Source organism: Scyliorhinus torazame, chromosome 30, assembly GCF_047496885.1.
Source record: "Scyliorhinus torazame isolate Kashiwa2021f chromosome 30, sScyTor2.1, whole genome shotgun sequence".
NCBI lineage: Eukaryota > Metazoa > Chordata > Chondrichthyes > Carcharhiniformes > Scyliorhinidae > Scyliorhinus > Scyliorhinus torazame.
In genome coordinates, this window is record NC_092736.1 from 12,664,574 (window position 1) to 12,690,775 (window position 26,202).

At 49.8% G+C, this 26,202-nt stretch overlaps 1 protein-coding gene across 1 annotated transcript in view; it reads left to right on the plus strand.

Moving 5' to 3' along the window:
- The window catches only part of LOC140404265 (collagen and calcium-binding EGF domain-containing protein 1-like), a 224,022-nt gene that overhangs the window by 47,878 nt on the left and 149,942 nt on the right, over nt 1-26,202 (plus strand). Inside the window, exons 5-6 of the mRNA XM_072492598.1 lie at nt 4,898-4,959; nt 6,095-6,175. Coding sequence (XP_072348699.1) covers nt 4,898-4,959; nt 6,095-6,175 — 143 coding nt within the window. The remainder of the gene's footprint in view (nt 1-4,897; nt 4,960-6,094; nt 6,176-26,202) is intronic.

Genomic DNA, 26,202 nt, shown 5'->3' on the forward strand with positions numbered 1-26,202 from the left:
GGAGAGTGTGTGTGTGAGGGTGTGGGAGGAGAGTGTGTGTGTGAGGGTGTGGGAGGTGTGTGTGTGTGAGGGTGTGGGAGGAGAGTGTGTGTGAGGGTGGGGACGGAGAGTGTGTGTGAGGGTGGGGACAGAGAGTGTGTGTGAGGGTGTGGGAGGAGAGTGTGTGTCAGGGTGTGGGAGGTGTGTGTGTGAGGGTGTGGGTGAGGAGAGTGTGTATGAGGGTGGGGAAGGAGAGTGTGTGTGAGGGTGGGGGTGGAGAGTGTGTGTGAGGGTGTGGGAGGAGAGTGTGTGTCAGGGTGTGGGAGGTGTGTGTGTGAGGGTGTGGGTGAGGAGAGTGTGTATGAGGGTGGGGAAGGAGAGTGTGTGTGTGAGGGTGGGGGTGGAGAGTGTGTGTGAGGGTGTGGGAGGAGAGTGTGTGTGTGAGGGTGTGGGAGCAGAGTGTGTGTGTGAGGGTGTGGGAGGAGAGTGTGTGTGTGAGGGTGTGGGAGGTGTGTGTGTGTGAGGGTGTGGGAGGAGAGTGTGTGTGAGGGTGGGGACGGAGAGTGTGTGTGAGGGTGGGGACGGAGAGTGTGTGTGAGGGTGGGGATGGAGAGTGTGTGTGAGGGTGTGGGAGGAGAGTGTGTGTCAGGGTGTGGGAGGTGTGTGTGTGAGGGTGTGGGTGAGGAGAGTGTGTATGAGGGTGGGGAAGGAGAGTGTGTGTGTGAGGGTGGGGAGGAGAGTGTGTGTGTGAGGGTGGGGAGGAGTGTGAGGGTGTGGGGGGTGTGAGGGTGTGGGGAGAGTGTGAGGGTGTGGGGCGTGTGAGGGTGTGGGGAGAGTGTGAGGGTGTGGGGGGTGTGAGCGTGTGGGGGGGGAAGAGTGTGAGTGTCTGGGGGGAGTGTGAGGGTGTGGGGGGGTATGAGCGTGTGGGGGGTGAGGGTGTGGGGGGAGTGTGAGGGGATGGGGAGGGGTGGGGAGAGTGTGAGGGTGTGGGGGGTATGAGCGTGTGGGGGGTGAGGGTGTGGGGGGAGTGAGAGGGTGTGGGGGGGAGTGTGAGGGTGTGGGGGGAGTGAGAGGGTGAGGGGGGGAGTGTGAGGGTGTGGGGAGAGTGTGAGGGTGTGGGGGGGTGAGGGTGTGGGGGGAGTGTGAGGGTGTGGGGGGGGTGAGGGTGTGGGGGGAGTGTGAGGGTGTGGGTTTGTGAGGGTGTGGGGGGAAGAGAGTGAGGGTATGGGGGTGAGGGTGTGGGGGGTGTGAGGTGTGGGGGGGAGAGTGTGAGGGTGTGGGGAGAGTGTGAGGGTGTGGGGGGGAAGAGAGTGAGGGTGTGGGGGGTGTGAGGGTGTGGGGAGAGTGTGAGGGTGTGGGGGGAGTGTGAGGGTGTGGGGGGAGTGTGAGGTTGTGGGGGAGTGTGAGGGTGTGGGGTGAGTGTGAGGGTGTGGAGGAGAAGAGAGTGAGGGTGAGGGGAGAGTGTGTGGGTGTGGGGGGAGTGTGGGGGTGTGAGGAGTGTGGGGTGAAGAGAGTGACGGTGTGGGGTGTGTGGGGGGGGTGAGGGTATGGGGTGTGTGAGGGGGTGTGGGGGAGTGTGAGGGTGTGGGGGGAGTGTGGGGGTGTGAGGGGTATGGGGGGGGGAAGAGAGTGAGGGTGTGGGGTGTGGGGGGGGTGAGGGTATGGGGGGGTGTGAGGGGGTGCAGGGGAGTGTGAGGGTGTGGGGGAGAGTGAGGGTGTGGGGGTGTGTGGGGGAGTGTGAGGATGTGTGGGGGAAGAGTGTGAGGGTGTGGGGGAGAGTGAGGGTGTGGAGAGAATGTGAGGGTGTGGGGGAGAGTGAGGGTGTGGGGGAGATGTGAGAGTGTGGGTGGAGAGTGTGTGTGAGGGTGTGGGAGGAGAGTGTGTGTGTGAGGGTGTGGGAGCAGAGTGTGTGTGTGAGGGTGTGGGAGGTGTGTGTGTGTGAGGGTGTGGGAGGAGAGTGTGTGTGAGGGTGGGGACGGAGAGTGTGTGTGAGGGTGGGGACGGAGAGTGTGTGTGAGGGTGTGGGAGGAGAGTGTGTGTCAGGGTGTGGGAGGTGTGTGTGTGAGGGTGTGGGTGAGGAGAGTGTGTGTGAGGGTGGGGAAGGAGAGTGTGTGTGTGAGGGTGGGGGAGGAGAGTGTGTGTGTGAGGGTGGGGAGGAGTGTGTGTGTGTGTGGTGTGGGAGGAGAGTGTGTGTGTGAGGGTGGGAGGAGAGTGTGTGTGTGAGGGTGGGGAGGAGAGTGTGGTGTGTGAGGGAGGGGAGGAGAGTGTGTGTGTGAGGGTGGGGTGGGTGTGTGTGTGTGTGAGGGTGTGGGAGGAGAGTGTGTGTGTGAGGGTGTGGGAGGAGAGTGTGTGTGAGGGTGGGGAAGGAGAGTGTGTGTTCGGGTGTGGGAGGAGAGTGTGTGTGTGAGGGTGGGGAGGAGAGTGTGTGTGTGAGGGTGGGGAGGAGAGTGTGTGTGTGTGAGGGTGGGGAGGAGTTTGTGTGTGTGAGGGTGTGGGAGGAGAGTGTGTGTGTGAGGGTGTGGGAGGAGAGTGTGTGTGTGAGGGTGTGCGAGGTGTGTGTGTGTGAGGGTGTGGGAGGAGAGTGTGTGTGAGGTTGGGGACGGAGAGTGTGTGTGAGGGTGGGGACGGAGAGTGTGTGTGAGGGTGTGGGAGGAGAGTGTGTGTCAGGGTGTGGGAGGTGTGTGTGTGAGGGTGTGGGTGAGGAGAGTGTGTGTGAGGGCGGGGAAGGAGAGTGTGTGTGTGAGGGAGGGGAGGAGAGTGTGTGTGTGAGGGTGGGGAGGAGTGTGTGTGTGTGAGGGTGTGGGAGGAGAGTGTGTGTGTGAGGGTGTGGGAGGAGAGTGTGTGTGAGGGTGGGGAAGGAGAGTGTGTGTTCGGGTGTGGGAGGAGAGTGTGTGTGTGAGGGTGGGGAGGAGAGTGTGTGTGTGAGGGTGTGGGGGAGGAGAGTGTGTGTGTGAGGGTGTGGGAGGAGAGTGTGTGTGTGAGGGTGGGGAGGAGAGTGTGTGTGTGAGGGTGGGGAGGAGTGTGTGTGTGTGTGAGGGTGGGGAGGAGTGTGTGTGTGTGAGGGTGGGGAGGAGAGTGTGTGTGAGAGTGTGGGAGGAGAGTGTGTGTGCGGGTGGGGAAGGAGAGTGTGTGTGAGGGTGTGGGAGGAGAATGTGTGTGTGAGGGTGTGGGAGGAGAGTGTGTGTGTGTGAAGGTGTGGGAGGAGAATGTGTGTGTGAGGGTGTGGGAGGTGTGTGTGTGAGGGTGTGGGGGAGGAGAGTGTGTGTGTGAGGGTGTGGGAGGAGAGTGTGTGTGTGAGGGTGGGGAGGAGAGTGTGGTGTGTGAGGGTGGGGAGGAGTGTGTGTGTGTGAGGGTGGGGAGGAGTGTGTGTGCGTGAGGGTGTGGGAGGAGAGTGTGTGTGTGAGGGTGGGGAGGAGAGTGTGTGTGTGAGGGTGGGGAGGAGTGTGTGTGTGTGTGTGAGGGTGTGGGAGGAGAGTGTGTGTGTGAGGGTGTGGGAGGAGAGTGTGTGTGTGCGTGTAAGGGTGTGGGAGGAGAGTGTGTCTGTGAGTGTGGGAGGAGAGTGTGTGTGTGTGTGTGAGTGTGGGAAGAGAATGTGTGTGTGTGTGAGGGTGGGGGAGGAGTGTGTGTGTGTGTGTGTGTGAGGGTGTGGGAGGTGTGTGTGTGGGAGGAGATTGTGTGTGTGTGTGTGTGTGTGTGTGAGGGTGTGGGAGGAGAGTGTGTGTGTGAGGGTGTGGGAGGAGAGTGTGTGTGTGTGTGAGGGTGTGGGAGGAGAGTGTGTGTGAGTGTGTGTGAGGGTGTGGGAGGAGAGTGTGTGTGTGTGTGTGAGGGTGTGGGGAGGAGAGTGTGTGTGTGTGTGTGAGGGTGTGGGAGGAGAGTGTGTGTGTGTGTGAGGGTGTGGGAGGAGAGTGTGTGTGAGGGTGTGGGGGAGGAGAGTGTGTGTGTGTGAGGGTGTGGAGGAGAGTGTGTGTGTGTGAGGGTGTGGGGGAGGAGTGTGTGTGTGTGTGTGTGTGAGGGTGTGGGAGGAGAGTGTGTGTGTGAGGGTGTGGGAAGAGAGTGTGTGTGTGTGTGTGTGTGAGGGTGTGGGAGGAGAGTGTGTGTGAGGGTGTGGGAGGAGAGTGGGTGTGTGTGTGTGTGTTGGGGGTGGGGGTTTGTTAGCCAGGGTTACAGATTTGCAGGGAGAGGCTGTTTTGGGGGGATCCTGGGGAGGGAGGGTTTGTGAGGGGGGTCTGGGGGCAGGAATGAAGTTGAGGGGGGAGTCCCGGGATGCCGGCTATGCACAGACCCCCCACCAGGGAGGAGAAATGGGAAATATTCCAGCAAATCTCCACTTGGTTAGTTGCTGCTGGATTTCCCTCATTGACATCATTCACTGCAGGAGGGAAATTGATCAAAGTCCACCTTCCAGGTACCCTCCTCTGGGGGGGGGGGGGGGGGGGTGAAAGTGGATTAGATTCCTTCAGGATTCTGTTCTGGGTTGGGTTCAACTCCCTCCCAAACCAACCCAGCTTCACCCCCCCTCTGATGTTATCTGTGAGTGAGTGGGATCGTTCTGTGCCAAGGTATTTGATCCAGGGGCGGGGGGGTGGCAGAGAGAGGGGCTGGTGTGAATTCAGTGAGTGGGGTCGGTTCCTGTCTGTGGGACACTGAGGCAAGGATCCAAGCCAAACATTCCTCCCCCCTTCCTCCTCGTCAGTCACTCCTTCCATGTTGTCCTGTCTTGTGAGAGAGAGAGAGGTGAGGCTTGCCTGGGTCACAAACACCCAGCTCCCCCTCTCCCCTCTAACAAGGAAGAAACAAAAAGCTCTCCGGAAAGGAATTCCACAGCAAGCCAGGGATTCGGGCTGGAAAGGGTCGCCTCTGCTTCGTTGGAATTTGGAACAAGACATGTTGAATTTTGGAGAGGCTGGGATAGTGATTCTCTCCCTCACGCTGCTGTCCTCAACTTGCCCCCTCACCTGTCCCCAAAGCAGGGCAGGAAAGGTAAGGGTCAATGAATTGAAGGGTGTGGGGAGCCCTGAGCAGCGGGAATTAGTTAAAACGCACGTTACAGCAGCCGGGAAGGGGGCTGGCGGATGCGTGTTTTGGGGATGAAACGTTGCATTATTTGTTCCAGTCTAAAGGTCGGTAACACTTTAAAGCGCGGTCCGGTCGCTCACAGGAGGTGAGGATTCGATGGGGGGGGGGGGGGGGGGGGACTTTGCTCTACGTTTCCCCTGAAATTTTCACTGTCTACAATTATCCCTGGAGGTCAGTTCCCTGTGAGAGCCTCCCAGCCCTAGTCCTGTGCTGACCCTCACTGGAGAGGCACGGAGCTGCCTGTGTTCAGGTGTGGAGAGCAGTGTTTTTGCACCATTCCTGCCCCCTCCCCCTTTATTTCCACAGAGGAAACAGCTTCACTCTTCCCCCAAGGATGGCAGCACATTAGCACAGTGGTTAGCTCTTTTGGTTCATAGCGCGGGTTCGATTCCTGGCTTGGGTCACTGTCTGTGCGGAGTCTGCACGTAATCCCCGTGTCTGCGTGGGTTTCCTCCGGGTGCTCCGGTTTCCTCCCACAAGTCCCGAAGACGTGCTTGTTAGATGAATTGGACATTCTGAATTCTCCCTCGGTGTACCCGACCAGGCGCCGGAATGTGGCGACTAGGGGCTTTTCACAGTAACTTCATTGCAGTGTTAATGCAAGCCGACTTGTGACACTAATAAAGATTATAATTATGTGCGAAGCTTCCTTTTTTATACAGCCCATTAAACCCAGCTCATCAAAGCTCGGTGTGAGATTCCCAGGGTTTTTAGAATGAGACATTCCCCCCTGTGCACATGTCCTTGTTCTCGCTCCGCACTTAGTGAGCTTGACACCTTCTGCAAAACAAAGAGGTGTTGCTTTTATTTCCCCTCGATCATTAAGTGTCCCCAGGACGATCGTCAATTTGTCCCAACAACAACAAAGTTGTGTTTATATTGCCCCCCTTCTGAGACACTTAAATGCCCCGGGAGCCCCATAAAAGAGGTTGACTAAAACAATTGGCTCACACTGAAACCACAATGCGTGCGAATGCTGAATGTGATTCCTCTGACAGTCCCTGTGTATTGCCTAATGTTTCAATGCTGTTTTCATTAGTGAAACATGTGCTGAGAATCATGTGGTCACCTTGGAGTATCAGTGTACACGAGCCACCGGGGAAACATCCACGTGTTTACGGTAAGGAGAACTTGGCCTTTAAAAAACAAGTGTTTTGTTTAGTTTCCAGGGTTAACAAATGCACAAATTCATTCATTTTTAAACTGAGTGCGGCATCGCTTCATCAAGCTGTTTCAAAGAATAATGTAGGTGTCTTTGGGCGATGGGGTGGGCACCTATTAACTGAGGACCCTGTGTACAGTCCGGTGCCATCTGGACCACAGATGGACGATGAGAAGACAGTATGGGACATGTTGGGAACACAAAACCTGGTCTGTAAGCAGCAACAGGAGCCACACTTTCACAAAAGCACAAGCTGGAAATCCAAAATGTTCCAAGCACTCTGTATCTGTACGGGAGAAAAGAGAGTTAACTCCATAACCTCCTGGCGTAGGATCTGGACATATCGCAAAGTTGCACCGGGGAATCCCTCTGGGAAGTTGTCAGGTAACTGTCCAGAAGTGCTACCTTCCTCGGGACAATTGCACTGAGCGAGGAACCATCGGACAAAGCTGCCGATTGTTCTGTCAGTTTTACCCAGATGGTTACTCCGAAAAGGTCGGAGGATAAAAAGCACTTTTAATTCCAGGGTAACTATTTTAAATACCCACACTGAGCCTGCATGCCCCCCCCCCCCCCCCGGAACCCCTTCCTCACGTCGTCGTCCCCAAATTTAGCACCCCAGCCCCACAGTATACCCCACCAAAACGGGATACCCCCGCCCGACACAACACCCTTCTCATGTCTCGTCTCCCCCCCCCCCCACCCCACCCCCATCCCAACCCCAACACCCCCTCCCACATGTGTGTTTTTAAAATTTAGAGTACCCAATTCATTTTTTCCAATTAAGGGTTAATTTAGTGGCCAATCCGTCTGATCTGCACAGTTTTGGGTTATGGGGGCGAGACCCACGCAAACAAGGGAAGAATGTGCAAACTCCACGTGGACAGTGACCGGGGCCGGGATCGAACCTGGAACCTTGGCGCCGTGAGGCAGCAGTGATAACCGCTGTGCTGCCCCTCATTCACATGTCTGGATGCCCACCGCCACAGGGCTATCTGTCACTTGTTTTTTCCTTTTGCTTTCACAGAGCACTGACCTGCGCTCTTCGATTTGTCAAAAAATTTTTTTGGAGCAGCACGGTGGCGCAGTGGTTAGCCCTCCGGCCTCACGGCGCCGAGGTCCCAGGTTCGATCCCGGCTCTGGGTCACTGTCCGTGTGGAGTTTGCACGTTCTCCCTGTGTTTGTGTGGGTTTCGCCCCACAACCCAAAGATGTGCAGGGTAAATGGATTGGCCACGCTAAATTGCCCCTTAATTGGAAAAAATGATTGGGTACTCTAAATATATATATTTTTTAAATGTAGAGTATCCAATTCCTTTTTTTTCCAATTAAGGGGCAATTTAGTGTGTCCAATCCACCTACCCTGCACATCTTTGAGTTGTGGGGGTGAGACCCACGCAGACACTGGTTTCTCCGATTAACACATTCTATTTTACCTTTACACCACTATTATCACCTTTAATGGTACCATTAACACTCCCTTTGTCTTGTATCCATGACATCTTTCTCAATCTCTGCCTAGCTCCAACCTCTACCCAACCTTCTATTCTGCTCCACCTCTTCCACCCCCTCCCCCAACGAGGTAACGAACCACATTTCAACCCCTCTTCAGTTCTGAAGAAGAACCATACGGACTCAAACCATTAACTCTGTTTCTCTCTCCACAGATGCTGCCAGACCAGCTGAGTTTTTCCAGCATTTTCTGTTTATTTCAGATTTCCAGCAACTGCTGCATTTTGCTTTTCATTTTAGGCTGACATTCAGCAAGAAGATGAAAAATGTAATTGCTTCTTCCCCATCCGGTATCATACCCACGTTAGCTTCTCCGGCTGAAACTGCTTGTAGCTTGATGGGGTGGCCCCTGGGTCTGCCCTGCACCGACCTCCAACAGGAGTGCAGTAATAATTGTGCAGATTAGCAGAGATACTGAAAGTTGAGGGATAGTGGGCGGGATTCCCTGATCCTGAGGCAAAGTGTTGACGCTGTCGGAAACGCCGTCGCGTTTCTCGACGGCGTCAACAAGGCCTCAGGATCAGCAATTCTGGCCCCTACAGGGGGCCAGCACGGCACTGGAGCGACCCACGCCACTCCAGCTACTGATCCCGGCGTCAACTAGGGCGCTGTGGAATCCGCGCATGCGCAGTGGCACCGGCGCCAACGTGCGCATGCGCAGCGGCTCCCTTCTCCGCGCTGGCCCCGACGCAACATGGCGTAGGGCTAAAGTGGCCAGCGCGGAAGAAAGGGGGCCCCCAGACCGAGAGGCCGGCCCGCCAATCGGTGGGCACCGATCACGGGACAGGCCGCAACGGAGACCCCCCCCCCCTGGGGTTGATATCCCCCCCCTCCCTGCCACCCCCCCCCCCCCCTCCACGGGCCGCCCACGGACCTTTCCACGCCGAGTTCCTGCCGGCTGAGAGCAGGTTAGAACGGCGGCGGCGGGACTCGGGTTTCCCCCTATGGCCGCTCGGCCCATCCCGGGCCGAGAATTGACGGGGGGGGGGGGGGGGGCCGCATAGAGCGGCCCCTGACTGGCGCCGCGCCGACCATGCTGGCGCCAATGGTGCGGAGAATTGCGTTTTGGGGGCGGCGTGGCGCCATTCGTGACGGTCGCGGGGATTCTCCGGCCTGGCCCAGGGCTAAGTGAATCCCGCTCAGGGACCTCTGTCAGTGTGTCATTCTCTTGGAATCCAAACCCCAAGATAAAGAATCCTTTGAGGGAGGAAGTAGTCATCACAAAAGTACATCTCATTACCATTACAAGTCGCACGGTAGCACAGTGGTTAGCACTGTTGCTTCACTGCGCCAGGGTCCCAGGTTCGATTCCCGGCTTGTGTTACTGCCTGTGCGGAATCTGCACAAACCCTCCGTGTCTGCGTGGGTTTCCTCCGGGTGCTCCGGTTTCCTCCCACAAGTCCCGAAAGACGTGCTTGTTAGGTGAATTGGACATTTTGAATTCTCCCTCTGTGTACCCGAACAGGCGCCGGAGTGTGGCGACTAGGGGATTTTCACTGTAACTTCATTGCCGTGTTAATGTAAGCCTACTTGTGACAATAATAAAGATTATTATTATTGAAAATGAAATTATTATAAAGAGTATAATATTTAGAGTACCCAATTCACTTATTCCAAATAAGGGTCAATTTATCATAGCCAATCCACGTACCCGGCACATCTTTGGGTTGTGGGGGCGAAACCCCATGAACATAGTTGATGATGGTTGACCCGAGTAAACATTGTTTGTTTTTTATTGATTTGGGGCAAGAAATTCCCCCTTTAAGTTGTGAAAATGGTGACGTTTATCAGATGGAGAGAAGGAGGCCTCAGAGTCGTGCGTGTGGTGACTGGCAATTAATTAGTCCCACTCTGTTGCTCTTCACATGTAATGCTTGCAAATTTTTTAACCTTGCAAATATTAAATTTTGCTCCAGACTCCAGCCAGCTCGTTGCAGCCTCAGCTGTACATGTCCCACCAGCAGAGCCCGAGGGAATGTTGCCAAGAATCTGTAAATAACATTGATGTGTGGCAATGTTTCTGTGCGAGAACTGCCTGCCGTCTGTTCTTTACACAGCAATGCTTATTTGTCATGAATTTCCCAATTTGCATTGGGTCTTGTTCTGCAAGTCCCGAATATTCTGATTGGGAGATAAATCACCTTTAGCGATCTCCCTCCCCATGGGTGGCTGGGTGAGCTATCGGTCAGCTCCAGGGACTTTACAAATGCAGCGGCTACCTACAGCAGCATTGGAGGCAACTGGATTGCCGGCACTGGGATTATCGTCCAGGAAGGGAATTAAACAGCTTTGGAAGAAGTCAGATGATTGTCGTATTAACTTTCTTCGATAATCTCAGTCACTAAAATGTTTTTTTCTTTTTTTAATATAAATTTAGACTATCCAATTCTTTTTTTCCAATTGAGGGGCAATTTAGCGCGGCCAATCCACCTGCCCTGCACGTCTTTGGGTTGTGGGGGCAAAACCCACGCAGACACGGGGAGAATGTGCAAACTCCACACGGGCAGTGACCCGGAGCCGGGATCAAACCTGGGACCTCGGCGCCGTGAGGCAGCAGTGCTAACCACTGCGCCGTCATGCTGCCCTCAGTCATTAAAAGTTTTAAGATAATTGGCAAAAGAACCAGAGGGGAGATGAGATCAACAAGGCTTTGGTTCTATTCCATGAAAGGCTGCGGTGTTTCATAACACAGTGACATTATAACTAGAGTTGAACAAATCAGATTATTATTTAAGGGGAACAGTTCGCTCCTGAGTTTCTGTAGCCTGCCTTTCTGTTTTTCTTTTGCACTAAAAATTTCATTATCCAGAAATACAATTCTGAGACTTTTGATTTATCCAGAGTGGCATGTAATGGAACTTTTATTGAGAAAGATGAGGGAGTCATGTGCAATTCTTAAAGCAATCTGGTACCATATAAAACTGTGGACGTGCCCCCGGCACTGTTCAATGGAAATTAGAGAGAAAGAATGACTTGCTCTTCTACTGTGCTTTGTCTGACCTCTGGAACTTTACAGCCGATCAAGCACTTTTAGAAGTGTAGGACTGGAGGAAATTCCGCAGCCAATTTGTGCAGAACGGACTCCCAAAAGTGGCAATCCTCTCCTCGTTCAGGTACCATACCCGAGGAGGGCTTTGGTGACCGTGGACGCCTTTGGATTTTTTCCATGATGGTGTTTGGCAAAGTATTGCAGTGGCTTGCCATTCTGCAGTGTGGCTGATCAGGAATCTCTCCCACTCTTACCGCCTGCCTTGCATCAGGGATATTGTTAGGCCCCGCAGGCGGGGAATCAACCTGTTTTGACCACACTTTCCATCAATTCCTGAAGTCAGACTTGAACCTGGAGCTTCTGAGCCAGAGATAAACACTCTACCACTGCGCCACAAGACCTCTGATTATAATAACGATCAGATAGTCTATTTTTAGTGGTGTTGATTGAGCAATAAATATAGGGCAAGACAGGAGGAAGTCCCCTGTTTCTCTTGACATGGCACCTTTTAATGTTCAGCTTCGGCCTTGGTTTAATATCTCATCCAAAATAGGGCACTTCTGACAGTGCAACATTCCCTCAGCGCTACACTGGAGGGTAATTTTAGATGATCTCAAATCGCTGGAGTGGGGCTTGAACTCCCCACCTCCTAAGTCAGAGGCAGCAGTGCGCCCCATTGGCACACCATCACTCCACATTTAAATGTGAATGAAGAATAGACTCCGTGCTGGGGGGGGCGGTGCGATTCTCTTAATCTGGGGCCCGCTAATTCATGCGACTAGAATCCTGTGCGATCTTTGATTTACCCCTGTGGGGGTTAGGGAGAAAGTCTGACGCTGGCAGACTAGCCACCATTAGTGTCATTGGTCAAGAATATCAAGCCGAGGGCAGCACGGTGGTGCAGTGGGTTAGCCCTGCTGCCCCACGGCGCCGAGTTCCCAGGTTCGATCCCGGCTCTGGGACACTGGGTTTCGCCTCCACAACCCAAAGAGATGGCTAGGGAAATTGCAAATGCACTAGTGATAATTTACCAAAATTCACTAGACTCTGGGGTGGTCCCGGCGGATTGGAAATTAGGTAACGTGAGACCACTGTTTAAAAAAGGAGGTAGGCAGAAAGCGGGTAATTATAGGCCAGTGAGCTTAACTTCGGTAGTAGGGAAGATGCTGGAATCTATCATCAAGGAAGAAATAGCGAGGCATCGGGATGGAAATTGTCCCATTGGGCAGACGCAGCATGGGTTCATAAAGGGCAGGTCGTGCCGAACTAATTTAGTGGGATTTTTTGAGGACATTACCAGTGCGGTAGATAACGGGGAGCCAATGGACGTGGTATATCTGGATTTCCAGAAAGCCTTTGACAAGCTGCCACACAAAAGGTTGCTGCATAAGATAAAGATGCATGGCATTAAGGGGAAAGTAGTAGCATGGATAGAGGATTGGTTAATTAATAGAAAGCAAAGAGTGGGGATTAGTGGGTGTTTCTCTGGTTGGCAATCAGTAGCTAGCGGTGTCCCTCAGGGATCAGTGTTGGGCCCACAACTGTTCACAATTTACATAGATGATTTGGAGTTGGGGACCAAGGGCAATGTATCCAAGTTTGCAGATGACACTAAGATAAGTGGTAAAGCAAAAAGTGCAGAGGATACTGGAAGTCTGCAGAGGGATTTGGATAGGCTAAGTGAATGGGCTAGGGTCTGGCAGATGGAATACAATGTTGACAAATGTGAGGTTATCCATTTTGGTAGGAATAACAGCAAAAGGGATTATTATTTAAATGCTAAAATATTAAAACATGCTGCTGTGCAGAGAGACCTGGGTGTGCTGGTGCATGAGTCGCAAAAAGTTGGTTTACAGGTGCAACAGGTGATTAAGAAGGCAAATGGAATTTTGTCCTTCATTGCTAGAGGGATGGAGTTGAAGACCGTGAACAAATACAAGTTGCCTGAATGCTAGAGATTGACATCACACACCTCACTGACAGCTATTTGAGGTTATTTTGCTGCCAAACCAGGTGACAGGTCAAGGTTCACAGTTCATCACATGTCGGAAATTGGTCGAGAAAACAAACTAGATAAATCAGGGTGTGGTTTTAGACATGGATTGTATGTCGGAGGATTAAAAGATTCGGGGGCCGGGGGGGGGGGGGGGGGGGGGGGAACAGTTTATCTGTCCAGGGTAACGAGTTGGAATGAGAGATATGCGGCCTTGCCTGCTCGCTGAGCTGTTACAAGGAGCAGAGTGGTGTACAAGAAGATTATTTTGCCAGTATAATTCACTCGGGCCGGCTGGAGGGAGAACAATCAAAACAAAAGCAAAATACTGCAGATGCTGGACGTCTGCAGTCTAAAGAGAAAACTCTGGATAAACCCAGCAGGTCTGGCAGCATCTGTGGAGAGAGACCAGACAGAGTTAACGTTTCGAGTCCGTTTGACCAAAATTCTGAGGGGCATAGAGAGGGTAGATAGGAAGAAACCTTTCCCCTTAGTAGGGAGGTCAGTAACCGTGGATGGGGGTGGGGGGGCATAGATTTAAGGTAATGGGTCGGAGATTTGGAGGAGGTGTGAGGTAAAATCTTTTCACCCTGAGGATGGTGATGATCTGCAACTTACTGGATTTGGATTTGATTTATTGTCACGTGTACCAAGGTACATTGAAAAGTATTGTTCTGCGTACAGTCCAGGCAAATCATTCCATACATCACAAAAAAGGATATGCATAAATACACAATGTAAAGACATAGACATCGGGTGAGCATACGGAGTGGAGTATTACTCAGTAGAGAAGATGTGTGGCAAGATCAGTTCAGTCCATTGAAGAGTCATTCAGGAGTCCGGTAACAGCAGGGAAGCAGCTGTTTTTGAACCTGTTAGTGCGCGTTCCCAGACTTTTGTGTCTCCTGCCCGGTGGAAGAGGTTGGAAGAGTAAATAACCTGGGTGGGAGGGGTCTTTGATTATGCTGCCCGCTTTCCCAAGGCAGCGGGAGGTGTAGATGGGGTCAATGGATGGGAAGCGGGTTTGCGTGATGGACTGGGATGTGCCTAAAAGCATGGCAGAGGCGGGAACCCTCGCAAAATTTAAAAAGCTTTTAGATGAGCACTTGAAATACACTTGAGGACTAACATTCTGGACTGGACATTCCTGATGCACAATATAGGAGATGGAAAAAGCATTTAAACCATAGTATTGTACATTCTTGCCTCTACTACTTTTAATTCATTATTTTGCATTTCTGCCACGTAAGTGATACAAGTCTAATTGCCTGCACCTCAACCCAATATAATGTTCAAAACCATTTCTTCAGACACGGATGGAAGGACAAAGTCAAAAACGAAAATGAGAATCCCCAAATCTACCTTGCTGAAAATCTCACGGGAGCCCCCAACAGTGCGGCTAAAGGAACACTTCAAAGACCTGTTTCTAGGTTTTTGAGAAATCCTAGTAACAATGCTGAACAGTATCAGATAATCCCCCCAGATCAAAGAGTAGAGCTCAGACTTCACTGTAAGAAAATCACTTTGAAAACAATCCACGCTCTTGTATGTGCACTAACTCCGAACAAATAGCCGGCCGTGTATTTGAACTAGAAATCATGTTGGGATTTGGGGGAGAATTGTTAACTGCTTGAGGCTTGCTTTTTTGGGGGACAAATCATATTTACTGGATTTCTTAGTTGCATTACTTTTAAAAAAAAATTTAGAGTACCCAATTCATTTTCTCCAATTAAGGGGCAATTTAGCTTGGCCAATCCACCTACCCTGCACAGCTTTGGGTTGTGGGGGCGAAACCCACGCAAACACGGGGAGAATGTGCAAAGTCCACACGGACAGTGACCCAGGGCCGGGATCAAACCTGGGACCTCGGCGCCGTGAGGCAGCAGGGCTAACCCACTGCCACCGTGCTGCCCGATTAGTTGCATTACTGCCCTGTAATTCACTCACAGGTAATTTTTATACTCCTGTAATACACTTCAATCTCTGGCGTCTCTTGATCTCACAGTACAGTGCAAAACATTTATAATGACTGTTTTTGTGCATGGGTTAATTCCGTTATGTAGAGCCTGTGTGCTTTATCCTGAGAGGCATTAGCATTACTCTGGCAGCAGCGGGATCAGATGCAGTACACACTGGCATTGTCCGTTTGTAGAAAATTGGCATAACGACGAGGCATGGAAGTTGAAAACTGCTCGCATCAACAAATTCAGAAATGTAAAAGATAGCCATCGTCAGAAACAATCCAGCCAACCCCATGACTGAAGATTAAAGTTGGTAAATGGTCCATTTGACGCAACTTCAAAACTCCAAAGCAAATCAATTGGAAAATATTGCGAATGCTGGAAACCTGGGATATTAACGGGACATCTGGAAACACTCCGCATGCCAGGCAGCATCCGGGAACAGACAAACGGAGAAGATGGCTGCTCGCCATATGCATGGCGCGCTGGCCTCCGCTCAATAGATGGCGCTAGAGTCAGAAGGTGATGGGTGTAGAATCCAACAGGCGAGATTCACTACTAAACTCCCACGCCCCGAAGGCTCGTCCTCCCCGATCTGGACCCAGGCCGGTGTTTTTATACTGTGGATCCTTCCCTGTTAATAATAATCATAATAATCTTTATTTTAAAAAAAAAATTAAGTGTACCAAATTCATTCTTTCCAATTTAGGGGCAATTTGGCGTGGCCAATCCACCTACCCTGCGCATCTTTGCGTTGTGGGGGCGAAACCCACGCAAACACGGGGAGAATGTGCAAACTCCACACGGACAGTGACCCAGAGCCGGAGTCGAACCTGGGTCCTCAGCGCCGTGAGGCAGCAGGGCTAACCCACTGCACCACCGTGCTGCCCTATAATAATCTTTATTATTGTCACAAGTAGGCTGACATTAACACTGCAATGAAGTTACTGTGAAAATCCCCTAGTCGCCACATTCCGGCGCCTGTTCGGGTACACTGAGGGAGAATTTAGAATGTCCAATTCACCTAACGAGCACGCCTTTCGGGACTTGTGGGAGGAAACCCACGCAGACACGGGGAGAACGTGCAGACTCAGCACAGACAGTGACCCAAGCGGAAATCGAACCTGGGACCTTAGCACTGTGAAGCAACAGTGCTCACCACTGTGCTGCCCAAGGGGGAAGCTCCACCGTCAATTACCGGGGGGAGTGCATACCCGTTATGAGTTAATGGGAACCAGATGGTACACACTCCCCTACTTCCCAGCGGGTCATAACACCGGGCTCAAGCTCTACTCCAGAGAGCTGAGCACAACATTCAGGCTGACGCTCCCAGTGCAACACTGAGGGAGTGCTGCGCCGTGAGAGACGCCATCTCCCAGTTGCGACGTTAATCCGAGGTCTTGTCTGCAAAAGGTTCTCTGGCACTGCTCCATGTCGAAGAGCAGGGGAGCTCTCCTCCTGTCCTGCCCAATATTTACCAGTAAAGAGACAAATTATCTGGTCATTATCTCATTGTTGGTCAGCATTTCCAATGTGCAAAGTGGTTGCTTCCTACATTTCTACAATGGCATCGCTTCAAAAGTACTTCATCGCTTTACATGTGGCACATCCTGACATTGTGAAAGGTTTGAGAGAAATGGAAGTCTTCCCTTCTTTGTCCTGGGTGTTGTAAATTAACTTTCCGGCTCCCGGTTTCTTTAAAGGTGCTATCTATTAATTCACTAATGCTCTACATAGTTGCTCCTCTTCCTGTTGCTGCATCCATTTTTAACCAACGTTTAAATTGAAGCAGTGGGATTTTAATCCACGATAATCTGTAGCAAATTGCAACGTATTTGTACCCTAGTCATCTGACTATAAATTTGAGGATTATGCAGGGAGCAATTACACCTTTAGTGCTGGCCAATCAAACAGCCGATGAGAACAGGTTGAGTCTGGCACTTAAAGATCAAGGCAAGGAATGCTGAAAAACTAACTGCGGCGTCGGACAGGAATAACCTAGTATCGCTGGGGAACAGTCCATTGGTTATTCAAATCCCTCTGGACTTGGTTACTTGCTTTACAGTACCAAAATATTGTAAAAGACTGTGCTGTGTGTAACAATGACCGAAGAAGGGTTACATATAAACATACATAGAAAATAGAAGCAGCCAGAGGCCATTCGGCCCTTCGAGCCTGCTCCGCCATTCATTCTGATCATGGCTGATCATCAAGTTCAATACCCTGATCCAGCCTTCCCCCACATCACTTTTGCCCAAATGCTATATCTCATTCCTTCTTGAAATTACACAATGTTTTGGCCTCAACTACTTTCTGTGGTAGTGAATTCCACAGATTCACCATTCTCTGGGTGAAGAAATTTCTCCTCACCTCAGTCCTAAAAGGTTTACCCCTTATCCTCAAACTATGACCCCTAGTTCTGGACTCCCCCACCATCGGGTACATTCTTTCTGAATCTACCCTGTCTAATCCTGTTAGAATTTTATAAGTTTCTATAAGATCCCTTCTCACGCTTCTAAACTCCAATGAATATAATCCTAACCGATTTAATCCCTCCTCATATGCCAGTTCCGACATCCCAGGTATCAGCCTGGTAAACCTTCGCTGCACTCCCTCCATGGCAAGAACATCCGTCCTCAGATCAAGACATCAAAACTGCGCACAATACTCCAGGTGTGGCCTCACCAATGCCCTACACAATTGCAGTATAACATCCCTATTCCTATACTCCAATCCTCTCGTTATGAAGCCAACATACCATTTGCCTTCTTTACTGCCTGCTGTACCTGCGCGCTTACTTTCAGCGACTGATGCACGAGGACACTAAGGTCTCTGAGTTGGACAAAGTGGAGTGGGAGAAGACTTTCTTCGAGCATAAACAGCAGAGTAGACTAGTTGAAATGAACGGCTTCAACCCATGCTGAAGGTTTAGTGTAATTCTCTGAAGAACACCAGTGTAAAACTGACTTCTGTTTCGATTGTAACAGATGGACAAATGCCAATTCTCAATGAGGCCACACCATCTATGAGTTTCCTTTGCTTTCTGTTCCAAAGGGGCTGTCGTTCATTAATTACACTGATTTACCCTTGGGGACCTTGCAATCTGACTTCTAGTTGACGTGAATCATGATGTATGTGGCAGAAAAATATTGTTTATATAGTAATGTACAATAGAGCAAAGGAGCAATATGTTGCAGCAATTTGATGACGGACAGACTTGAATTTGCTAATCTGGACAGTTGCCCTGTGGACCAAGATTTGATTTGGAAATTTATCTTGTACGCACATCTTCAACTGTGCCCAGTGATATCATTTTTTTAAGTGTCATACATTAACCCTCTGTCCACTAGGTTTACCAGTATAGATAGGGGCGGCACAGTGGTAGCACTGCTGCCTCATGGCGCCGAGGTCCCAGGTTCGATCCCGGCTCTGGGTCACTGTCCGTGTGAAGTTTGCACATTCTCCCTGTGTTTACGTGGGTTTCGCCCCCACAACCCAAAGATGTTCAGGGTAGGTGGATTGGCCACGTTAAATTGCCCCTTAATTGGAAAAAAAGAATTGGGTACTCTAAATTTAAAAAAACAGTTAATCAGTATTTGTGTGTTCACTGTTGTAACAGGTTGCTACTGTTCATAGAATCTCTACAGTGCAGAAGGAGGCCATTCAGCCCATCGAGTCTGACCCGACCCTCTGAAGAGCACTCTACCTAGGCCCACTCCCCACTCCCCCCACCTTACCCCTGTAACCCCACCCAACCATTGGACACTAAGGGGCAATTTAGCGTTGCCAATCTGCCCAACCTGCACCTGTCGGTGTGGGTTTCCTCCGGGTGCTCCGGTTTCCTCCCACAGTCCAAAGATGTGCAGGTTAAGTGGATTGGCCCTTAGTGTCCAAAGATGAGCAGGTTTAAAAAAAAATTTAGAGTACCCAATTCATTTTTTTTTCCAATTAAGGGGCAATTTAGCATGGCCAATCTACGCTAAACTGCCCCTTAATTGGAAAAAAAAAGAATTTTGTACTCTAAATATAAAAACTTTGCACACTTTTGAGTTGTGGGGGCGAAACCCACACAAACACGGGGAGAATGTGCAAATTCCACACGGACAGTGACCCAGAGCCGCGATCGAACCTGGGACCCAGGCGCTGTGAGGCAGCAGGGTTAACCCACTGTGCCACCGTGCTGCCCCAAAGATAAGCTGGTTAGGTGGGGTTACGGAGATAGGGTGGGATATGGGCTTAGGTAGAGAGCTCTTTCAGAGTGTCGGTGCAGACTAGATGGGCTGAATGGCCTCCTGCACACTAGCGATTGTATCATTCTATTCTATGATATTTTGGACTGTGGGAGGAAACCGGAGCACCCGGAGGAAACCCACGCAGACACGGGGAGAACATGCAAACTCCGCACAGTCACCCAAGGCCAGAATTGAACCCGGGTCCCTAGCGCTGTGAGGCAGCAGTGCTAACCACCGTGTCGCCGTGCCGCCCTGCTACAGATAACATTTCCAGTGGGTAGCACTCTTGCCTCGGAGTCAGGTGGTGTGGGTTTGTGTCTCATCTCAGAGAATGGAGCGTAAAACCAAGGCTGACACTTGAACGCAGTGCTGTGGGAGCGCTGCACTCCCGGAAGTGCCAACTTGTGGATGCAACATTAAAGCAAAGCTCTAACTGCCTCTCCGATAGGTGTAAAAGCCACTTCTTTGTGTTGGGGCCAATATCTATTCCTGAGCAAACATTACTTAAAGACAAACAATCTGGCCATATGGTGGGAGCTTGCAGAGTGCTGATTCGCTGCCATATTTCCATGTTTACAACAATGACTGCAATTCAAATGTATTTCACTGGCTGTAAAACACTTTGGGGCATCTCGAAGCCATGAAAAGCACCATATAAGTATAAATGCTTTATTTTCTTCGTCATAGAATTAGAATCAAAGTTTCTATGTGTCTAATTTTAAAAAAATCTTCAGCCAGGAGGTGAAGCCTTGTTCTTTTACATTGGTATCTTTCTTGCTCAGTTTCAGTACTGGTCAAGGTGAGGCAATGTCACTCGGTGCACGGGAGGTCCCTGCGCCTGCTAACTGAGTGGCAGACCTCACACATTTGTGCTACTGACTCAAGAGTGGCCAGTGCTGGGGGCACACGCTGGGACTTTAGCGTTCCAGCAGTGCACGGGAATTAATCCCGCAAGGCACACTGACGTCTGTGGCCAAATTCCTGAAGGACTCCCCTGGCGAACAAAACGCCAGTGCATTTCCTCAAGACCTTGGGAAGGCGCAAGAGAAGATTTACCACATATAGGCCAGACCAGGTGAGGCTGGCAGATTTCCATCCCTAAAGGGCATTAGTGAACGAGAGAGGTTTCTTGACAACAATCCAATAGTTTCATTGTGACCGTTACTGATACTAGCTTTCTCTAAAAGTCCAAATATATATATATTCAAGCTGTTTGAGTGGAATTTGTATTTTTGCCTCAGATCCCTTGCCCATGCCTTTGGGTGACTGGTCCAGTATCATAATCACATTATTACTGTCCCTCCATTTCGTTTGGCATCGCACCTAACAGATGTTGCCATTGATGAGCAACACCCTCACAGTACTCTTATGCTCACTATCTGGAGACAGGCTTGGAACCACAATCTTCTGACTCCAATACTGGTGAGCCAATACATTTGGCAAGAGTTAGGAACACGCATGCTATTCTGATGGAATGCACTGAAATACCATTCAACTCTCTTTTTACAATATTTTCTTGAAGGTGGCAACGGTTGCAGGGATGTACAGTTTCACGAATAACCATTGAGCCCAGGCAACCAATGGCATTCTTACTTAAGGTCCACAGGCCATGCTAAATTGTCCCCTAATGCCCACAGGGTAAGGCGGGGTTACTGGGTTACGGGGATAGAGTAGGGGAGTGGATCTAGGTTGGGTGCTCTTTCAGAGGGTCGTGTAGACTCAATGGGCCAAATGGCCTCCTTCTGCACTGTAGGAATTCTATGATTCTAGATACTTCACAGCAAGGGTCAAAAGATACCAATGAGGATTCGGAATATTTTCTGTTCTTTCCATTCTAAGGTCAACGTGGGTACTACGATCAACGTGACTGCTCCCGTTAAATCACAGGTTCTGCTGACATTATTCTCGGGATCCATTAATGAAAATATAGCTTCCTAATCTCCTCCCCATCAAGCACAATACATTGGCCTGTGAAACAAGGTAGACATATGGAACAATTCAGGATTATGATCACTTGTTTCAGGAATGACCTAGCATGAGGAGGTCAGTTTGACAAAGATCAGACTAATTAGTTAACTGCAATCAAGAGATCAAGGCTTCCCATCAGCATTCGGGAAGAGGATTAAGATACTCAGTCCTTAGCTTCTAAATTGCAGGAATGCAATGTACTGGTTTAAATGGTTATTGTTCAAGTTGCTTCCCTAAGTACATAACTTGTACCTTGCGTGTATGAATTAGAATTGGGAACGTTAAAAATGTCAAATAGAATCTAAAGTTTCCTAATCGCAGTTGAAGGGCTTGAAGTGACTGGAGTCAGATTGAGCATAGTTTAGAAATGTTCCAGTATGGCACATTAAACTTTCTGTAACCGTAGAATCATAGAATCCCTACAGTGCAGAAGGAGGCCATTCAGCCCATCGAGTCTACACCGACCTTCAGAAAGAGCACCTTACCTAGGCCCACTGTCCCACCCTATCCCCGTAACCCACCTCCCCTTTAATTTTTGGACACTAATTTATCTTGGCCAATCCACCTAACCTTCACGTCTTTAGAATGTGGGAGGAAACCGGAGCACCCGGAGGAAATCCACGCAAATACGAGGAGAACGTTCAAACTCGAAAGAGACAGTCACCCAAGGCCAGAATTGAACAGAAGACCCCAGGGCTGTGAGGCAGCAGTGCTAACCGCAGTGCCGTCACCTAACCTGAACCACCTGATGGTTAATAAAAACAGAGTACACTTACGATTGAGATGATGTAAATTCCATACAGTTCAGCTCATCCCAAGGGTCTGTTGCCAGCATTGGAACTTGCACCAAATCTCATTCACCCATTACTCCTGTTCTCGCTGACCCACTCTGGCTCCCGAGAAAAAAAAGCTGTGAATTTGCAAACTTTAACTTTACTTTCGAATTCCTCTGTACCCTCATCGCTCCGTCTCTACAATCTTCTCCATCCCTACACCCCTCGATGAGCTCTATGCTCCTCCAATTCTGCCCTCTTGTGCATTCTCGATTTCCTGCGCCAAACGTTTGGTCGACATATCTTCGCTTGCATCAGCCTGAAGCTCTGGTAGTCCCTCCCCAATCCCCTCCAGCTCACTGCCTATCATCGTGAAAGACATTCCTTAAAACCTACCTCCTTACCCAAGGTTTTGGTCATCTGTCTTAATATCTCCTCGCACGACAAGGCGCTGAATTAAAAAACAATGCTCATGTTGCACCTGAAGATGTTTTGCTATGTTAAAGACGCGATGCATATACAGGTCATGGGGTGGCATGGTGGCGCAGTGGTTAGCACTGTTGCCTCATGGCGGCGAGGACCCGGGTCACTGTCCGTGTGGAGTTTGCACATTCTCCCCGTGTCTGCGAGGGTCTCATTCCCACAATCCTGAAAGATGTGCAATTGACCATGCTAATTTGACCCTTAATTGGAAAAAAAGAATTGGGTATTCTAAATTTATAAAAAGAAAGAAAGAAAAGTAAATAAAGGCCGTAATTGTAGGTGACTTTGAGATTCAGTTCGGCTCAGTTAGTAACAACCTGGTCTTCAAGCAGGTTCAATAATCCAGGACTTAAATCTCTTAAATCTGACACTCCAGTGCAATACGAAGGTAATGCTGTATTGCTGGAGGTTAAACTGAGATAACCGGTCCCTGGTGGGTCAGGTAGATGCTGAAGATGCTCTTGCATAATTTGATGGGTGTTTGTCAATGAACAACACCAAAATATTGGCATGTCAACAAACCATTCATCTCAATTGTGGGAAGCAGCTATTTACAATGGCTGCTTTATCTGCCCACAGGATCGCTACTGTAATTCAACGGGTTTAGCTCAGTCGTGGACAGCTGGTTCGCGTTGCAGAGCGGGGCCAGCAGTGAGGGTTCAATTCCCGTACGGGCTGAGGTTATTCGTGAACGCGCTGCCTTCTCAACCTTGCCCCTCGCCTGATGTGTGGGGATCCTCAGCTTGAATCACCACCAGTAGCCTCTGGTGACTTTACTCCAATTCAAAATAATTCATTGCATATGGGGTTTTGAGATGTTTCTGTGAAATACAAGTCTTTATAAGCAGGTAGTAGGTTAGGTTCATCCAGCATTTAGGGAAGAAGACATTAGCTCAGTTCTTCCAGACTCTACTTTGTTGGAGCCCGGACGTGCGACACTGGACGCGCGACGGGACCTCTTGGAGATCCCAACAAGCACGACCTCTGTGGGAATTTACCAGGATGTTCGAACTTTTGACGGGCAATTTCCCAGCTCCCCGACACTTCCGACGCTGAGTTAGACTTTGGACAGTTAGTTACCCAGCAAATGTTGGACGGAACAATTCTCGTCTAATTCCAGATTTCATGGGCATGACGGTAGCACAGTGGTTTGCACTGTTGCTTCACAGCGCCAGGGTCCCAGGTTCGATTCCCGGCTTGGGTCACTGTCTGTGCGGAGTCTGCACGTTCTCCCCGTGTCTGCATGGGTTTCCTCCAGGTGCTCCGGTTTCCTCCCACAAGTCCCGAAAGACGTGCTTGTTAGGTGAATTGGACGTTCTGAATTCTCCCTCAGTGTACCCGAACAGGTGCCGGAATGTGGCGACTAGGGGACTTCATTGCAATGTTAATGTAAGCCTACTTGTGACAATAAAGATTATTATTATTAGGTTAACAGCAAAACAGATCCCCAATCGGGTTCCCTGACCCGATCAGACTACTCCCACCCCCCTCCCCCACCCAATCTGACCTGCCACTCCAGACCACACCAACACCTGACTGCTTCCACTCTCTCCGGCTACCCCTTTCGATCATGCTGACCCCCCCCCGGCCAGATCTAAAGATCCCTCCCGACCTGACTCCACTACCCCCCGACCCACGTCACCTGCCTACTACCCTACCTGCCCATGCACCTGCCACACCACCTCTTTACCCATCGACCTCACACACCTACCACCCAACCACTCTGCCCATTTATTCGTTCATATTTAAATTGTCACGTTTGAGCGGACCGACAATCTGCAATCTTTGTCACTTTGCGGAAGATCCAGGACGTCATGTTTACCACGTATATATTTGCAGACATATTGTGATCAGTTGTAAGAAATGAGTTTGGGACGAGGATAAAGGGTACTTTTAGTTTACTAGCCTGCTCACAGAAAATTATTATTTCTATCTAATGTTAGGATTGGAAGCGAAATCTGCTCCACAGAGTCACCTAGTGGCCAGACCCTGCAATCGCAGCGTGACAATGCGCACAATAAAACTGAATGGGAAATGTTGACATAGGAACAGTAAAATATTGACTCAAAAGACACAGCAACTCAACTCAAATTGACTGCCTTATGCCAGATTTTTTTAATAACACACAGGTGTTTAAAATGTTAACATCGTCAGCGTCTGATGACCCACAAAAAATCTCCGAGAGAAATGCACCATTAAACTTGGTTGCAAACAATTTTGTAACAATGGAAGATGATCTTTATCAGTTTGCAGTAACGAGTGTCTCGTTTACCATTTGCTCTGTAAAAGCAAGCATTGCTTATTCCTTCAAAGATAGGTCGTTCACAATACGTCGTGCACAATGTGGTCTCTGGTTTTGTATGGGTGTCGTATGAAATTCATGTTGGCACAAGAATCTGCAGTGTCAGTTACAGAAGAACATGGTTAGAGAGCAATGCAGAACCAATAATATCTCTCAGCACTGATTGCAGCACATCCTCCATCAAGCACCTGCACCTTGTGCAAGTATATTCCCGGCGGGAAAAGAGAACCCAGTGGTCGGAGAATTCCGGCCTTGATTTCTACGGCACGTTCCATGACCTCACTAAATCCAAAATGACTCCATTGATTTTGGAAAAGCTGTCCCTGTTTTAATGCATGTCTCCCAGCAGCCACTGTGCACACAGCAAGTTTTCACTACTGGCAATGTGATCACGACCAGATCATCTGTTTTTTGAGGAATGTTGCCCGAGAGATAAATATCCAACCAGCTCACCGGGGAAACTGGCCCGACTTTGATTTGAACAGTGACCTGTCATTATTTCACACCTACCTCCGAGGGTAGACGGGTCTCACTTTCATAGTCTGATCAAAAATATTCCTTACTGTAACACTCTCTAAAACAGCACCCTGTTTAGAACATCGCGCCCATGTTTATGGGTATTTCCCTAGAGGAGGAAACAAATATAACTCCCTTTTCAGGGTCATACATTATAACCTTCCTATATATTGAGGGCCGGTGCAGGCTCGATGGGCCGAATGGCCTCCTTCTGCCTGTAAATTCTATGATTCTGCACCCAGGTCAGGGTTTTTATGCTCAGTAGTTTCCCCTCAATTACTGGGGGATTTCACACTCAGCTGTGCAAGGGGGAACTCGATTGGAGCGCAGTCCTTGCCCCCCAAGGGGTCATAATAGGGAGCATCTTTGGGAAATGCTAATTTAAAAAATAAATATCAGTCTTGGGAGTAATAGAGAAGGCCTGGATGCAAGGACATTCGTGAGTGGGAAGGCAACCAAATCGTGCGAGCTCACTTGGGGAAACAACTGGCTCGGCCAAGGTTATTCGTGAAGGCCCCACCTTCTCAACTTTGCCCCTCACCTGAGGTGTGGTGACCCTCAGGTTAAATCACCACCAGCCAGCTCTCCCCCTCAAAGGAGAAAGTAGCCTATGGTCATCTGGGGCTATGGTGACATTACTGCCATCCAAATAATGTCGCAATGCAAACAGTTTAACTGATGATCGGAGTCAGAATCGAACTAAAACATAAAAGTTCTGTGTAGCGCTGCCTAACTGAGATTCCTCGTTAACTCTATTTGAAAAAGAGCGAAGAATGGGTTGTGAAGACGGAAGGTGAATATTATCAGGATTTCAGTTCCTCTGATAACGCCCTAAGTCATGCATCTGAGCATCCCTCCCTCATGAGCTGGTTTAATGCAATCAAGAACTTAAAACAGAGCATTAAAATAGCACTCAAAGCAATTGACATGAGTGTGTTAACCAGTACACTGCTGGAGGATATTAAATCCTAAAGATTATGCCGTGACAGCTTTATACCAGGGAGTTTACAAGTGTACATATCCAGTCTTTATTTTGTTTAATCTGGTCATTAGCTGTAATTAGTTCCAGATTGTTGTGAGTTTGTAAGTCATTCCATCAACGGCTGTTGGGATTGGCCTGTTGGCAGAGAACTATGGCACAGATGAAAGGAATTAACACTTTCAAATCAGGTTGGGAATGAAAATATGACTTTATAAAACATGCAGAATTACCACGAAAGCTGCAGGAATGTTATTAAAAGGTGACCTATTGCCTTT